At 45.7% G+C, this 17272-nt stretch overlaps 1 protein-coding gene across 13 annotated transcripts in view; it reads left to right on the top strand.

The window, feature by feature from the left end:
• Positions 1-524: 524 nt before the first annotated feature.
• Cep164 (centrosomal protein 164) overlaps positions 525-17272 on the top strand; it is a 68864-nt gene continuing 52116 nt past the window's right edge. For 8 of the 13 annotated variants that reach the window (XM_035443646.1, XM_035443645.1, XM_035443644.1 and 5 more), the window contains exons 1-3: positions 525-674; positions 6395-6513; positions 11179-11290. In XM_035443646.1, coding sequence (XP_035299537.1) covers positions 6432-6513; positions 11179-11290 — 194 coding nt within the window. In that variant the 5' untranslated portion in view covers positions 525-674; positions 6395-6431. Of the gene's footprint in view, positions 766-3892; positions 4095-6394; positions 6514-11178; positions 11291-17272 lie in introns of all 13 variants that reach the window. The other 5 variants (XM_035443637.1, XM_035443639.1, XM_035443638.1 and 2 more) reach the window with 5 other exon arrangements.

The raw sequence follows: 17272 nt of genomic DNA, 5'->3' as shown, positions 1-17272 counted from the left end.
TGTATTTTTATTTATTTATTTTGTTTTGTTTTTCGAAACAGGGCTTCTCTATGTAGCTTTGGAGCCTATCCTGGCACTCGCTCTGGAGACCAGGCTGGCCTCGAACTCACAGAGATCCGCCTGCCTCTGCCTCCCGAGTGCTGGGATTAAAGGCGTGCGCCACCAACGCCCGGCAAAATGGCAGTCTTTAAATGATGGATGATTCACACTACTGTTATGCATGCTTCCTTCCTACCGCGGAAGAAATTCTCTTATTTACATTCTGGTCTCTCTTTTAACTCCTTGGTGATGGTGATGGTGATGATGATGTGATGGTGATGGCGATGGTGATGATGGTGATGGTGATGATGGTGATGGTGGAGTTGGTCTCATTCACTATCTTGAACTACAACTTCCATGAAGCAACCGGCAAAGCCTGCGTGATCTGACTGGACCTTCAGCCAATCCAATGCCAGGGCTCTTAGTCAGCGACCTATTGGCTCTTGGTAGAGGCGGGACTCCCAGTTGCTAGGCTGGTGCCTTTCCGGAAGTGGTTGCCGGTCGATGCAGGGCAACACCCCGGCGTCCCTGGAAGCGGGGAGCCGGACACCCCGGCGTCCCTGGAAGTGGGGGCCGGGGTGGTGCTGGGTAGGCGGCGCCGAGCCATCGTCCCGGGAACCCCGGGGTGGGGACAGGTGAGACCTCGGAGCCCGGCTTGGTGGCGTGGCGGGCATGGAGTTTGCAGGGAGCTGAAGCGCTTCGAGGTGTTGCTGCGAGGGAACTGAGGTGGGAGAGGAGAGTCCTCTGGCGTCCGCGGCCTGGTTTTCTAACCTCTCCTGAATCTACTCTCCCCTTACCCACTCCACCACGCTCCTCCTCTCATAATCCACTCCCAAGCTCAATCAAGGTCTAAGCATCTTTTGACCAGCTGAGCAAGAAGGGAGGTTTTGGGTTTTCTTTGCACTGATTTAGGAATCTCCTCCTGAAACCGCTGCACTCTTCTTGGCCTCGGTGACTAACTCAGCCCTCTGCAGGCCCCTGCTTGCTTCTCATTTGACTTCAGCTCTGGGGATTGCTCTCAGAGGTTTAGTTACCTGCTGCTCAGCGAAGTACTTGCTACCTGGACTGATACCTCCTCCTCGAGCTCAGACCAGCTTATGGATCGTCTCCAACCTTCCCTGGACTCCAGATCAAAATCTGTCGCGTGTTTCTTGTCTCAGTGCAGAACTTCCCCAGTCATTTAGCCCAGCCTACGTTGGGAATTTATTCTAGTGTCTGCAGCACACATATGTTTGGCATGTCTCTGGTTCTAGGCAGTCTGCTGTGGTGTTGCTTCATGGCTAAGGCCTAAAATCAGAACGCACTGGCTGAAATCCTCTTTGCTTTCTCTCTTCTCTCCCTTCACCTAGACCATAAGACCTGCGTTCTGCGTTCTCCTACCCTCTAGATTGGTCCCTTCTTTTCATTCAGGAAGCCACAGCCTTGGTTCATAATTTCTCGTTTGTGCTTTCAGAATAACGGCCTCTCTTCTTGCTCCTCTCTGATTAGTTCCTTGGCAGACGTCAGTCACCTTTCTTAACTGCAAATTTCATCACTTCAGCCTCCTTTATGAAATTCCTGCAGACAGCTTCAGCCCTCCCAAACCCGTAGTAGCTGCTCCTTGCCTTCCATTCTAGCAGTCTCTTTATTTGAAAAGTGGGGATAGTAACCCTTATCTAGCTGAAAGGGTGGGGTGAGATGATGGACATAACACCCTTAGTTCAGTCCCTGCAACATAGAAATACGCAGTTAGTCTAGGCTTTTGTTGTCATAATTAATTCTGACCCTTCCAAGCACTTGTGTCCTCCCCCATATATATGGTTGTCTGGTAGTAGGGGTTGAACTCAGGGTTTTGCACATACTGGGTAAGCACTCTATAGCTAGCCCTAGTCACTACCCCTTACCACTAAGCCACTGTGCTTTTGTTCACGGCAGTCCTTCTGCTTTAAGTTTCCTTGCTTTGAGGGGCTGGTGAGACAACTCAGATGGTAAAGTTCTTCCTCTGTAAGCATGAGGACCTGAGTTCAGCCCCTTGTAAAAAGCTAGGGCTGGTGGTTCATGCTTGTAACCTCAGTGCTGGTCACATAGAGACTGGTGGATTCCTGGGACCAGAGTTGCAGGTGGTTGTGAGCTGGGAACGGGACTTAGGTCCTCTGGAAGGGCACCAAGTGCTTTTAGCTGCTGAGCTATCTCTGCAGCCCCAGACACTCTTGATTTTCTTCTTTCTCTTCTGGCCTCTTTTTTGAGTCTGTTCTGGAAACTTGCAGTTCTCTCTCTGTGACAAAGGCCAAATCTTTGGCATGGCTTTGCTTCCCCCTCCCCAGCAACATCTCTGCTGCTTTTCTGCTTGGTGGTTTCCCCTGCTGCAGGCCTTGTGCTTATGCAGCTACTTCTATTGCTAGTACTTGTTTCTGTCTCTGTCAGTAAATATCTGTTCATCCTCCAGGTCTCAGCATAGGCACCGTTAATCAGCCTCCGACTTACATCTTACTCCATATGAAATGATACTCTTCCTCCACCCCCCCCCACCGTGTGTGTGTGTGTGTGTGTGTGTGTGTGTGTGTGTGTGTGTGTGTGTGTACAACTTGGAGTATTATTTTTTTCTCTTCCACCATGTGGGGCTTGGGGATTGAACACAGGCTGTTAGGCTTGGTGGCAAGTACCCAGTGAGTCATTTTGCCAGCCTCCTCCCCCATCTCCTCTCCTCTCCTCTCCTCTCCTCTCCTCTCCTCTCCTCTCCTCTCCTCTCCTCTCCTTTCCTTTTCTTTCCTTCCCCCTCTCTCTCCTTCTCTTCCTTTCTTTCTTGAGACAGGGCCTTAAATAGCCTTGGCTGTCCTTGAACTCCTGTAGTTGAGGATGACCTTGAATTCGGGAATCTGTTCACACCTCCTTGTGCTGAGATAATGGGCACGCTTGCATCTCCATGCCTAGTTTAGTACTGATACTCTTATCTGCGACTGTCTGGCTAAACAGTAGTTTCTCGGGGAAGTGGTGACTGAGTCTGTTTAATACCGTTACATGTCTAGTGCCTAGAGGGAAATTTGATAGAAGCTCAGCTGACATTTTTCCATCTCATGAGTAACCTGCGTGAGCTGTCTGTGAGGCATACGTTCTGTGTGCACACTTCTTCTGCCTAGCTTTCCCTTGCCTCTTGCTTGGCCTCTCCTTGCTACATTTCTCTGAAGCCAGGAAAGGTACAGGATAGCCAACACTATTTGTTTTTCTGGCAGAAGAGTTCTCTGAAATTTAGAAAATCCATGAATTCAGATTTTCTAGTTTCTTCTTGGCCTATAGGTACTTAAATATGGATAATTTTGTTAATAGTCAGGTGTCCTTGTTTGCTTTCTGTTGCTGTGAAAAACACCATGACCAAAGCCACTTGGGAAGAAAAGGATTTATTTTGTCTTACAGCTTATAGTGCATCATGAAGGGATGTCAGGGGAGGAACTCAAGCAGGAACAGAGGCATGAACCATGGAAGAACAATGTTTGCATTACTGGTTCACTCTTCATGGCTCAGCTACTGTTTACTTTTTTAATTTTATTTATTTATTTATTTATTTATTTATTTATTTATTTGAGATAGGGTCTCTCTATGTAGCCCTGGTCTTTGTAGCCCTGGCTGTTCTGAAACACACTCTGTAGACCAGGCTCTGCTTGCCTATGCCTCCCTATTGCTGATAATAGAGTCATGCACCACTACATCTGGCTTCAGCTACCTTTTTTTATACAACCTAGAACCATGTGCCCAGGGCTGGTCCAAAACACTGTGGGCTGGGCCCTCCCACATCAATCATCAATCAAGATAATTCCCAGACACGCCCACAGGCCAGTCAGCTGGAGTCAACTTCTCAATTGAGGTTCTTTCTTCCCAGGTGACTCTAGTTTTGTCAAGTTGACAAAAACTAAACAGCACTTGAGGCTTGTTCTTTTGCTCAGAGGACATCAGTTTTTCTGGCTGTTGGTCTCTGCAGATGGGATGTAGGGATAAGCCACGCTTCTCGGATGCAGAATTTTTCAGGCTGATATAGCACTCGTGTCGAGTGGCCCTGTGTCTGGTAAGCACTTGTTCACCTGGTAAGTGGTTTCTCACCGTCGAGTCCTCTCAGTCTTCAGCCCCTTCCTTTCCTCTTCCCCTCTTCCTTCTAATTAAGAGGATTAACGACTCAGGCGACCCCATTTGTGCCCTGCTTTCTGTCTATCCCTGTTCTAATTTTCAGAGTGAGTGGCGGTCAGGCCCTCCCCATCTCAGAGTGTAGAGGCATGGGTGTAGTGTCTGGAGGGTGGTCTGGTTTCTGAGGTGGGGAGTATTTTCCCCTAATTTAGGTATTGCCGGGGATCCCCCCCCTTTTTTTTTCCTTAGAGGGGACATGATGGGAATGAGCAGGGCAGAGTCTGGTTTTCTTGGACTGAAGAACAGATCAGTGACATGATCCGAGAGGGCCATAGTCACAGCTCTTGATGGATTTTGTGTTGCTTGTCGGGGATCTGTCTCTAATGGTCTGGCATAAATTCAGAGTTACCAGCTTCAGCCTTTACTGAACATTCCACTTCAGGCCTGGCCAGTCATGACCTTTAAAATGGGCAGTGGGGAAAAGAGGAATATCTTTTTGCTGGAAGAGGGGCATGGCATGTGCGTTGTCCCAAGTGGAATAGTCAAGTTTCTGAAGAAGTGGGCAGGAGAGGCCAGGACCAGCTGTGTTCATCATACCAGGGGTGGCTGACTCAGGTGGGGAGTGCTGTGACAGCCTGTTTGTTTCTGTTTTATTAGTTTTCAAAATGGGAGCTGCTGTGGGGAAGGTTAATAGAATCTTGGGGTCCAGGGCTAGAGATAAGACTAGGGGCAGGAAGAGAGGGACAGTCCCAGCATTAAATGAGGGTCTCCAGCACTGCCAACAAGCAAATAAAATAATATACAGTATACAAAGAGAACAACACTAGTTTGTCAGCTAAGCACTTGGTGCCACTGCATCCCTGGACCTTGGTTTCAAAGTAAACCGTCAAAGTCAGCCTGGATTGATAGATGGTGTCTTAAACAACAGGGGTCTATTTTCTCATGGTTCTGGAGGTTGGAGGTAACAGATAAAGACACTCCCTAATCCCTGTCTTGCACGTGGCTACCATCCTGCTTTGTCTTCATTTGATGGAGGGAGAACTGATTTCTTTTCCTTTGCTTAGAAGGACACTAATCCTGTCAGGGCACCCTTATGACCCCACTTAATGTTGATTTTGTCTTAAAGAGCCTACTTCTTACAAAGTCAGATCATAAGTGTCTTGGAAGGACACAGCCCCCTCCATCAGGACTCCTCTCTTCCCTTCCTCCTCCGTGCTCCTAATAAGCCCTGTCTTTGTCCCTTTTCCACCTCTGCTTCTTCTGCCCTAGTTTAAGCCCTCACTAAATTTTACTGGGACAGAAGACTTCTCAAGCGCCTTTCTTGACACCAGTTTCTTGTTTCTCCAATTCAGCCATTTCAGTCTTACCAGAGTTCCTGTCCTAAATAAAAGGTCACCCTTCCCAAAGCCCTCAGTGAGGTCCCCTTAGTACAGGGCATGAGACTTTCGGTGTCCAGTCCCTGCTATACATGCTGTGATTCCGTGCCCTAAAACACCTGCAAGCATCGCCCTTTTGTCCTTGTCTAAAGTGCTTTCCTCATCCTTCAGTGGGAACTGTCCTCTTAGTGCTCTCAGAGCAGGTGCTGAAGTCACATTGGCTCCTGGCCCTGAATAGCATGCTCCGGGGGCACCGTTGACTGTAATGGCCTCTCTGTGCCCTGGGGTGTGCTGACACACCTGAGGGTCTGTGTTTTTGGTGTCACTGGGGTTTTCTGGCTGAGGTATACTACAGTTTGGGGTATTCTCCTGCTTGGTAGGGATACAAAGTTAAGCTCCTTAAAGGTTTATTTTTGTTTTATGTATATGAATGTTTGTCTGCATTTATGTGTGTGCACCATGTATGTCCCTGATGGAGGCAGAGGCCAGAAGATGGTGTTAGATCTCCTGGCACTGGAGTTATAGAAGGTTGTGAGCCACCACATGGGTGCTGGGGAATTGAACCCAGGTCTTTTGAAAAAGTAGCCAGTGCTTTTAACCACTGAACTATCTCTTCAGTCTTCAAGGTAAACACGTTAGAGAGCCAGTCCTGAAGATTTCTTGTGGTGCACTGTGTGTACTCTAATCTTGGGCAGGGGCAAGCCAGGGAACTTATGCAGGCACAGAGTCTGTGAAGCTCGGAGCTGTGGGCAGGATCCCCAGCCATGCTGGTCTTCTGGCCAGCTCCTCAGCCATGTTGGTTTGCAGGGTCTGTTGTGACCCAGATGCTCTATGATCCAACTCACGTTTTCCTTCCAGGCCAGCTCACTGATTTTCTCTTTTGACAGGGTCTCTGGGATCTAGATAGTTCTGCCAGGCTGAATCATGGCTAGACGACCCATCCTCTTAGGTGACCAGCTGGTCCTGGAGGAAGATTCTGATGAGACTTACATCCCCAGTGAGCAAGGTAAGAGGCTTGTGGTAGATTGTAATCGTTCTTTGAGGGCGGAGATTATATTTGATTTACTTAAACACATTTTAAAAAATTAACCTATGTGTGTGGGTGATTTGCCTGCCATGTATATGTATATTACATGTGTACAATGCCTGCAGAAGCTGGAAGAGTGCATCAGATACCCTGAAACTGGAGTTATGAGCCACCATATAGGTGCTTGGAATTAAACCTGGATCCTCTGGAAGAGCAGCCAGTGCTCTTAACCACTAAGCCCAACCCCCTGATTTGCTTTAGTTCTTCCAATACAGTGTTAGTTCCAGGCACAGGGCTGCTCAGTATATTTGTGGTAGATCAGAGGTTGGCAAACTATAGCCTAAAGGCTCAAGTTGGCACCTAATCTATTTTTTGTCAATAAAAATTATTGGAGCCAGGCGTTGGTGGCGCACGCCTTTAATCCCAGCACTCGGGAGACAGAGGTAGGCGGATCTTTGTGAGTTCGAGGACAGCCTGGTCTCCAGGGCAAGTGCCAGGATAGGCTCCAAAGCTACACAGAGAAACCCTGTCTCAAACAAACAAACAAACAAACAAACAAACAAACAAAAAATTATTGGAAGACAGCCATGCTTATTTTTACATCCTCTGTGGTTGTCATCATGCTGTGATAGCAGTATCAATTAATTGTGACAGATTTATGTCCTTCAAAGCCTACAGTATGTGCTATCCATCCCTTTACAGAAAATGTTTACTGGCCCTCGAGATCATGAGACTGCAGTATAGTGGCTATTGTGAAATATGACATGTAAATCCAAATTTTTTAGAACAAGCTAAGGCTGGCATGTTTGCATTCCCTGTAATTTAAGCATTTAAGGGGCTGAGGCAGGAGGATTGCTACAAGTTAAAGGCCAGGACTACAGAATGAGTTTGAGGCCAGCCTGAGCATCATAGTCTCAAAAACAACAAGGTTATGACTCAGTTGGTCGAGTGCTCGCCTAGCATGCATGAAGCCCTGGGTAGCATTATTTATTTATATTACTTTGTTCTAGTCTCTGTTTTAAAAACTTTGTATTGATTTCCCTTTCAAACCAAGCTGAGTATAGGGATGAATGCCTTAACCTTTAATCCCAACACTTGGGAAGCAGAGACAGGTGGATCTCTGAGTTCCAGGCCAGCCTGGTCTACAAAGTGAGTTCCAGGCCAGCCTGGTCTACAGAGTAAGTTTTAGGCCAGACAGGGCTACACAGTGAGACCTTCTCTCAAGCAATCATAACAAAAACCAAAAAACAATCCCCTTCCCCCCCAACTCCGTTAGTCAGATCTTGTCCTTTTCCCTGTCTGGGAGAGAGGTTTGGGGAGGTTCCTGTAGCTCTGCACTGCTGAATGGTAGAGCTGGGCCACTCCAGCCCTTGAAGTGCTTTGCTGCTCATGGATTGAAATTTGCTTTGACATACTGAAGAATTTTGGCCCTAGATACAAGTTATGCTGTTCGTGGACGGTAGAGAAAGGTAAGAATGTGTGCCTCCCAGTCTAGGATCCCACTTATCTTTGATTTGCTTCCAGCCTAGTGTGTTTGCTGATTGCCATGTAAAAGTTCTAAAATTGAATATATTCATTATTTTTATTTGTTAATTCATTTTTTTTGTTTTGTTTTGTTTTTTTGTTTTTGGTTTTTCGAGACAGGATTTCTCTGTGTAGCTTTGGAGCCTATCCTGGCACTATCCAGGCTGGCTTCTCGCCTGCCTCAGCCTCCCGAGTGCTGAGGTTAAAGATGCGCGCCACCAATGCCCGGCTGTTAATTCGTTTTTTAAACATTTATGTACTGGAGGGTGGCATGGTGTGCACATCATAGTAAACGTGGAGGCTGGAGGACAGTTTTGTGAGGGTGATTCTTTGTCCACCGTGTGGATTGCAGGAGTTAGACTCGGGTCTTCAGGATTGGTGGCAAGCATCTTTACTTGCTGAGCTATCTTAATGCACCCCCACTCCACTTCTTGTTTTTGAGATCCAGTTTATAACAGTCCTCCTGGTTCAGACTCCCAAGTGCTGGGATTACAGGTATGAGCCACCACCTAGCTGTACTTTTATTGTTCATTCTCTGGTACCAGAGAGCAAACCCAGACACAAAGGACACCCTCTACTGTGGGACTATATTATATTCTCAGCCCCAGACTCTGAATTAAAAAAGCAATTCTTTGTAGATTTGTTTATTTTTATGTGTATGTTTTGTCTGCATATATGTCTCTGTACCATGAGTGTATCTGGTGCCCACAGAGGCCAGAAGAGGGTGCTGGATCCCCTTCAGCTGGAGTTAGACAATTGTGATCCATTGTGTGGGTGCTGGCAATGGAACCCAGGTACTCTGGAAGGACAGCCAGTGTTCTTAACCACTGAGCCATCTCTCCAGCTTAGATTTTGCAATTTTTATGTTTTCTCTCAGTCTGATGGTGAATTGCCTCTGAGTTATGTATTTATTTAGAAAAGCCTTCCCCACCAAAAGGAGAACTGATTTCTTTCCTGTTTCTACACCATTAATGGGATAGCTCCTCTCCCTACTGTCCTTGCCTTTGCTATGTGCATTTGGGTCTGTCTCTTCTCCTATTGGGCTATTTAGTCACCTGTCAGTGTCCCACTCTGAATTTTTGAGGCTCTATTTGATTCTAATACTGAGTAGGGCTAAAACACCCTTGTAATTTTTCCAATTTTCTTGGCCATTTTTTAGTTTGTTTTACTGCCCCATGACTTGTATTATCTTGTCAAGTTCTGGGTAGGGCAGTATATGGGAGGATTGTTGGTACCCAGGGGGTGTGGTGATGAGTATTGGATTGATTCAGAGGGGACTGTCATCTTTATAAACTGTAAATGTCATATTCCTGTCTGTGGGTCTTTTTTATGCTATTCTTCAATGACTTCAAATTTGCTTTGTTTTTTACATTTATTTATCATATGTGTGTGTGCTACATATGGCATAGTCAGAGGACAACTTAAAAAAAGAGTCAGTTCTTTCCTTCTACCATGTAGGTTCCAGGATCCAACTCTGATCATTAGGCTTGGCTGCAAATTTTTATTTTTTTAGACAGGGTCTGGCTGTGTAGGTCAGGCTGGCCTGAGATGGGCAGTGATCCCATCACCTCCACCTCTGGAGCGGAGCATCAGGGGTACAGGCATGTGCTATCTCGCCTGGTTTTCCTAAAGGTTTTTCTAGGGATTTTCTTCTTTTTTATAAAAACTCTTCTGCTAAGGTCTAGCTTCTGATACACTAGCCCGAGCCACACCATCGTCTCTGTCTCTGTCTCTGTCTCTGTGACTTCCTGCTCAGCTCTCTGTTCTCGTTTCTGCATTGTCTGGTCTGTGTCCCACCTACTAGCAGTAATCTTACAGGGAGAAACGGATTGTTTCCGGGCTGGATTCAGTGCCCTTCCACATATTCAGTATCCTGGTCTGTTGTGCTGGCACCTTTGTGTAGAACTAAAAAAGGTGAAGGTGTTCAGTAAGTCATTCCCTGGTCAGTTAAGTGCCAGCTGGCCCTTTAGAAAAAGTGTTATTTCCTAGTCCTCAGGTATGTCACCCTCTATTTCTCCACAAAGATGACTTGTATTGGTGATATCTGGCTGTCCTGGACTAAACTCAAGCCTGGGTATTTACTTTATCATTCCGGTGGCCCCTAGTGACATTTTCCAGTGGACACATCACCTATTTTTTTCCCCAAAGATCAGATTGCTGTTAGCATAGTGCCTTGTCTCTTCTGTCCCCCAAATCTCTGGCAAAGGGCCCTCCTAACCGTCTGATTCTGAGAGGAGAGTAGAAATGGAGTCTGAAATATATAACACAATTGAGTAAGAAGCAATCCTCTTTTAGAAAAGGGGTTCGCTAGATGGGGAAGAGGCCACCTGAGTATTATCTACTTTGTCATCTGGGGACCTTCCTGTCCCTCAGAGAACCAGGCACTCACTGCCTTCTGTCTGCTGCCGTGGCACATGGTACATGCCACTGTCACAACACACACTATCTATTTCATGATCTGTGTTTGGAAGGTCCTTGAAGATCTCAGTCTTCTGTACTTGATGGAACTCACTTGGGGCTTGAGGGCCAAGTACTTCAGGCCAGCTCCTGTAAATCTTCTGTGAGCTTATCTTCTAGTAAGGCTGCCCTTGTCCTGAATGGTTCCGGCTGTGGCCTGGGTCCTTCCTGAGGCTTCCCCATTGTGAGGTTCCGGCTGTGGCCTGGGTCCTTCCTGAGGGCCTCCTCACTGTGCAGTCTTGGTTTCATTACTCTTTCCTTTTGTGAACTGTGGCTTCAGATTATATTTATGGGAGTTTGGTGGTAGCATGACTTGATTCAGATGCCATTTATAAATAGTGATGCAAGGAAACCATTCTGAATGTTTGTTTATTAAAGCTTTTTGAGATGGTCTCTGGAGCTGAGGATGACCTTGAACTCTTGCTCCTCCTGCTTCTACTTCCCAAGTGCTGGGGTTATGGTTATGTCCAGCCACATCCAGCTTTATTCTATACATTTATTATTTATATTTAGAGAAACCATATTTTACCATTGAAGAAAACTTGGAGAGTAAAGGAAAACCCAGAAAAGAACTGACTCAATTTTGTTTCTTTCTGTGCCTTCCCTCCTCTTCTCTCTCTTACCCTCCCACCCTCCTCCTTGGTCCTCCTCCTTATTTTGCAGAAATCCTTGACTTTGCCAGAGTGATTGGAATTGACCCCATCAAGGAACCAGAACTGATGTGGCTGGCAAGGGAGGGTATTGAGGCTCCATTGCCCAAGGGCTGGAAACCATGGTAAGTCATTGCAGTAGCTCACTAACTTGGCCTGTCAGAGACAGAGGGACCTGACTCTGGAATTCAGTGGTGTGTGTGTGTGTGTGTGTGTGTGTGTGTGTGTGTGTGTTTATACATGTATATGTGTGTGCATCTGATGTGTACTGCCATGCCTGTCTTATGTGTATAAATGTTTTATCTGCATATATGTGTGTGCGCCATGTATGGGCTTGGTTCCTGCAGAAGCCTGAAGAGGACATCAGATTCCTTGGAATTGTAGTTATAAATGGTTGTGAGCTACCATATGGATGTTGGGAATTAAACTCTGGTCCTCTGCAAGAGCAGCAAGAGCTCTTAACTGCTGAGCCATCTCTCTAGCCCCCCCTTTTGTTTTTATTTGTTTTTTTAATATTTATTTTTAATTGTGCTGGCTAATTTTATATCAACTTGACACAAGCTAGAGTCATCTGAGAGGAAGGGACCTCAATGGAGAAAATGCCTTCATAAAATAGGGCTGTAGGCAAGCCTGTAGGGCATTTGTGTGAGAGGGTCCAGCCCATTGTGGGACTGGTGATCCTGGGTTCTATTTTCTCTTTCTTTTCTTTCTTTTTCCTTTCCTTCCTTCCTTCCTTCCTTCCTTCCTTCCTTCCTTCCTTCCTTCCTTCCTTTTGTTTTTTTCTAGATAGGGTTTCTCTGTGTAACAGCTTTGGCTGTCCTGTAATTTGCTCTGTAGACCAGGATGACCTCAAACTCACAGATTCACATGGCTCTGCCTCCTGAGTGATGGGATTAAAGGCAACGTCACCACCTCCTGGCCATGTGTTGTAATTTCTAATAGCAGGTTGAGTAGGCCATATGGAGGAAGTCAGCATCCTCTAAATGCCTCTGCATCAGCTCCTGCCTCCAGGTTCCTGCCCTGTTTGAGTGCCTACCTTGGCTTTCTTCAGTAGATTGTGACTTGGGATATGTAACCCAGATAAACCCTTTCCTCCCCAAGTTGCTTTTGGTTTGGTGTTTCATCACAGCAATAGTAACCCTAAGACATTATGTGTATGTGTGTGGGTATATGCATGTTAGTGCAGTTGCCCATAGAGACCAGGACAGAAGAGGGCATTGGAGCCTCTGGAGCTGGAGTTATAGAAAAGGTTGTGAGCTGCCTGATGGGCAGCTGGGAAATGAAATCTGATCCTCTGAAAAAGCAGTACACAATTTTAACTAATGAGCCATCTCTCCAGCTCCTTGGCTTTGTTTTTATGACAGACACTTTACCTGAGCCATTTACCCAAGCCCTGGAGATGAATTTTAATGATCAGGGCAAGACTGCCATTTCTCTGCAGGTTGCCTCTTGTTTCAGGACTGAGTAGGCTAACTTGAGGGTCCCTGGGATAGGATCAGAATGTCCCTCTAGACCACAGAGCTGCCACCCTGGCTCGGTCCTCTCACTGGTGTCTGGGTTGGTTGCACTTAGGAGTAGTCTTTGTTGGTCCTTACACGCTGATAGAATGTTAAAGGTGAAAGCTGTGGGATTTGGGGAGACTGCTCTGTGTAGGCAAAGTTTCCTGTCCTAGCAGCTGTTTCCCAAATAACCAACACTGAGACTTAATATTACTTATAAATACTTGGCCAATAGCTCAGACTTATTACTAGCTAACTCTCACATTTAAATTAACCCATAGTTCTTATCTATGCTCTACCATGTGGCTTGGCACCTTTTCTCAGTACAGTATGCTCATCTCATTTCTCCCTGCATCTGCTGGCAACTCCTGATTCCGCCTTTCTTTTTCCCAGCATCCTTAGTTTGATCGTCCTGCCTGTAGCTACTGGCCAATCAGCATTTTATTAAACCAATTCGAGTGACAAATCTACCATGTACAAGAGGATTATTCCACAGCAGCACAGTCTGTAAAGTGCTTGCTTTGCAATCATGAGGTTCTGAGTTTGGTCCCCAGAACTTGTGTGCAAAAAGCTAAGCACAGTGGTACCTGCTTGTAATCTCAGCATAAGGAAGCATCAACAGGCTCATCCTGGGGCTAGCTAGTCTAGTCTACCTGATGAGCTCTGGGCCAGTAAGAGACTCTGTCTCAAAAACAAGGTGGATGGTTCTTGAGCAACAATGCCTGAGTTTGTCCTTTGGCATTTATGCATATGCATAAATATGAGTACATATATGAGAATGCACTTACACAGAAAAAGTGATGGCCTATCTCCTCCTCAATATGTCTAAAATAGATGCTGAGGCCAAAGGGTTTGTAGTGAGGCCACACAGGTTTGGCCAAAGATTTCTGTCTCCCTTAGCCATCCTAGAATTTGTGTAGCATATTCTTTTTTCTTTAAGTTATCATTGTGTAAACCATATATGTGTATATGTGTGTGCTTGTGTCTAACTTTATGGATTTGGTACTTCCCTTTCATGTTTACATGGGTTCCAAGATTGTACCAAGGCTACCAGGTGTCATAGTTAGGGTTTCTATTGCTGTGAAGAGACGCCATGACCATGGCAACTCTTACAAAGGAAAACATTTAATCGGGGTTGGCTTACAGTTTCAGAGCTTTAGTCCATTACCATCAGAGTGGGAAGCATGGCAGTATACAGGCAGACATGGTGCTGGAGAAGGAGCTGAGAGTTCTACATTTGGATCTGCAGATGTAGATATAGGAGGAAAATGCCACCCTGGATGTGGCCTGAGCATCTGAGACCTCAAATCCTGCCCCCAGTGACACACCTCCTCCAACAATGCCACACCTACTCCAGCAAGGCCACACCTCCTAATAGTGCCACTCCCTGTGAGCCTATGGGGGGCATTTTCTTTGAAACCACCAGGGTTTTCACTCCCTGGTCCTCATAGGCTTGTAGCCATATCATAATGCAGAAGTGTATTAAGTCCAACTTTAAAAGTCCCCATAGTCTATAAAAGTACAAAGTCTTTTCTGAGGTTCATACAATCTCTCTCTCTCTCTCTCTCTCTCTCTCTCTCTCTCTCTCTCTCTCTCTCTCTCTCTCTTTCTCTCTCTTTCTCTCTAGTATTCTGCCTGCATGTATCCCTTCAGGCCAGAAGAGGGCACCAGATCTCATTATAGATGGTTGTGAGCCACCATTTGGTTGCTGGAAATTGAGCTCAGGACTTCTGGAAGAACAGGCAACTGCTGAGCCATCTCTCCAGCCCCTCATGCAATCTCTTTACTATAATCCCTTATAAAATCAAAATAAAAAAAGCAGATCACATACTTTCAACATGTAATGGCACAGGATATACACTACCTTTCCAAAAGGGAGGAAAGGGTCATAATGAGGAAATACTGGACCAAAGCAGGACCAAAAACTAGCTGGGCAAACTCTAAATTCTGCATTTCCATGTCTGATGGCATATCTCCAACTCCTTTCAGCTTCGTTGACTGTAACACACTTCTCTCTCTTGGGCTGGCTCTACTCCCTCTTAGCAGCTCTCCTTGGCGTGTAACCCACGGCTCTGGCATCTTCAACATTTTGTGTACTCCAAGACAATCCAGGCTCAGTTTCATAAGCTTCATGAAATGGCTTTTCTAGGCCTCCATGCAGGGACACCCTTGACACACTCACGGCCTCAGGAGCTTTCCTTAGTCATGGAGGGAGATTCCGTAACCCCTTTCTTCTACCCTTGACTCTATACTCAGAACTGCATAGCTGAAGCTTCGAAGTTCTGCTGCTTGTTGGGGCTGGAACATGGTCCTTTGTTTAATTACATCTTCAACTTTCTGTTTTTGATGGTTTCCTTCATCTTGTTCTGTAGAACAGGCTGGCCTTGAATTTAGGGGATTCACCAGCCTCTGCCTTCTGAGTACTGGATTAAAGGCATGCATCACCACACCATGTTGGGTTCTAAGTTTTTCTTTAATCCCTTCTCACAAATTGAAAGCTTAGCTGGATAGGGTCTTGCTCTGAGGTCACCACTCCCTTTATTCCACTTAGCATCAGGCTTTTCTTTAATCTGGTTATACTTCCTGGTATCCCTTTACTCCTCAAATTGTACATTTTGTATTTTTCTTTTCATAGCTTGCTCCTTTTCATTATAAATCTATGAGTGAATGCTAATAATCATGGAACAGAGTCAATACTGGACTGTTTTGAGACTTCCTCTGCTAATGCGATTAATCCAGAAACTCTTCAGTGTAGCTCAGGCATTCTTTTTGAACAGGGGTAAAAAGCAGCCACATTCTTTTTTTTTTTTTTTTTTTTTTTTTTGTATGAAACTGGTTTCTCTTTTTATCACAATATGGAATTCTCCCTTTGACATTTTTTTATACCATAGTTGACCTCAGGAAACTGAGAACATAGAGGGCAAAATCTTGGGTAAATTATGACTATCATTCTCATTGTTGTTTTGACATTATTTTTGATCAAAGGAAAGGAAGCATTCAAAGCTAACTAACCTTAAATGATGCTTTCTCTTTTTTTTTTTGCTTGTTATATGTTTATTTAAATAATGTATATCTTCTCAATTTAACTTCAGTACTTCCTATGCATTTACAAATGTGTTCTTTTTTATTAATTATTTTTATTTTATTATTTCAAATTAGGAACAAGCTTGCTTCAGATGTCAATCCCTTCTCCCTTTCCCTCCCCACCCCCCAACATCCCACCTGCCCCTAGCCATCCCCACTCCACTCCCCAGGCAGGGAGCAGCCACATTCTTAGCCGAAATATCACAAGAATGGTCTCTAGGCCACATACAAATATTCTTCTCCTCTGAAACCTCTTGAGCCAGGCCCTCACAGTTCAATTCATCCTCAATACCACTGTCTTCCATGTTCCTACTAGTATGACCCATTAAGCCCCATTTGAAGCATTCAACCTCTTTTCTAATCCAAAGTCCAAAAGTTCACATTCCTTCAAACAACAGCCTGTCACAGGCTGTTGGTCAGGCCTGTCACAGCAATACCCCAGTCCTTAGTACCAACTTCTGTCTTAGTTAGTTTCTATTGCTGTGGAGAGACACTATGACCATGGCAACTCTTATAAGGGAAACATTTAATCGGGGTTGGCTTACAGTTTCAGAGCTTTAGTCCATTACCATCAGAGTGGGAAGCATGGTGGCTACAGGCATACATGGTGCTGGAGAAGGACCTGAGAGTTCTACGTTTGGATCTGCAGATGTAGATATAGGGAGAGAATGCCACACTGGGTGTGGCTTGAGCATCTGAGACCTCAAATCCTGCCCCCAGTGACACACCTCCTCCAACAATGCCACACCTCCTCCAGCAAGGCCACACCTACTCCAGCAAGGCCACACCTACTCCAGCAAGGCCACACCTCCTAATAGTGCCACTCCCTGTGAGCCTATGGGGGCCATTTTCTTTCAAGCCACTGCACCACTGAGCCATCTCTTATATAACCTCTTCTTGGCTTCATGTTCATGGGTTCATTTTAAATTCCTTTAAAACTGTGGATTATGAAAGAACTCATTCAGGTTATCTCTGAGAAGCAGAGGTTTACAGTAAGACGACAGTGTCCCCGGAGGGGAAGCTGAAAAAGCCAGGGCCAGTGCTGCCAGCCCCCTCCTCCCACGGGCAGCATCATCTCCACTCACAGCCACACTGTTCAGTGCTGTGTGTCTGCTCTGCCCTCTCTTCACTTCCTCTCTGACCTCACGTGCAGAGCTCTGTCCAAGTTGTCTTCCCAAATCTCACCCTGAGTAGGGTTTCCACTTTATTCTAAACTAGTCCTGAGGCATCCTAGGTATCCTCTCTCAGCTGGGAAGGAAGGTGCATTTGGTGTGGTAGGTAATTGGTCCTTTCTTACCCAAGCTGTTTAACTGGTTGACTGAACTTCAAAATGCTGTGCTTACCCACCTTACTCTCCTCATCTGAAGGCACAGACTCTTCTCAGCTTCCCTCACTCAGCAGGCTTCTTATTCTGTTGATCTTTTAGCAGCCTCTCCTTGGACCATCTCCAGGTTCACATCTTTCTTCTGGGAAATCTGTTAGCGCTTCCGCAGTATTTGGGTGCTGAGAACCCAGGCTTGTGTT

Source organism: Cricetulus griseus, chromosome 4 (assembly GCF_003668045.3).
Source record: "Cricetulus griseus strain 17A/GY chromosome 4, alternate assembly CriGri-PICRH-1.0, whole genome shotgun sequence".
NCBI classification, from domain to species: Eukaryota; Metazoa; Chordata; class Mammalia; order Rodentia; family Cricetidae; genus Cricetulus; species Cricetulus griseus.
The sequence above is the reverse complement of the archived record's forward strand: the minus strand, read 5'-3'. Positions and strand labels throughout refer to the sequence as shown.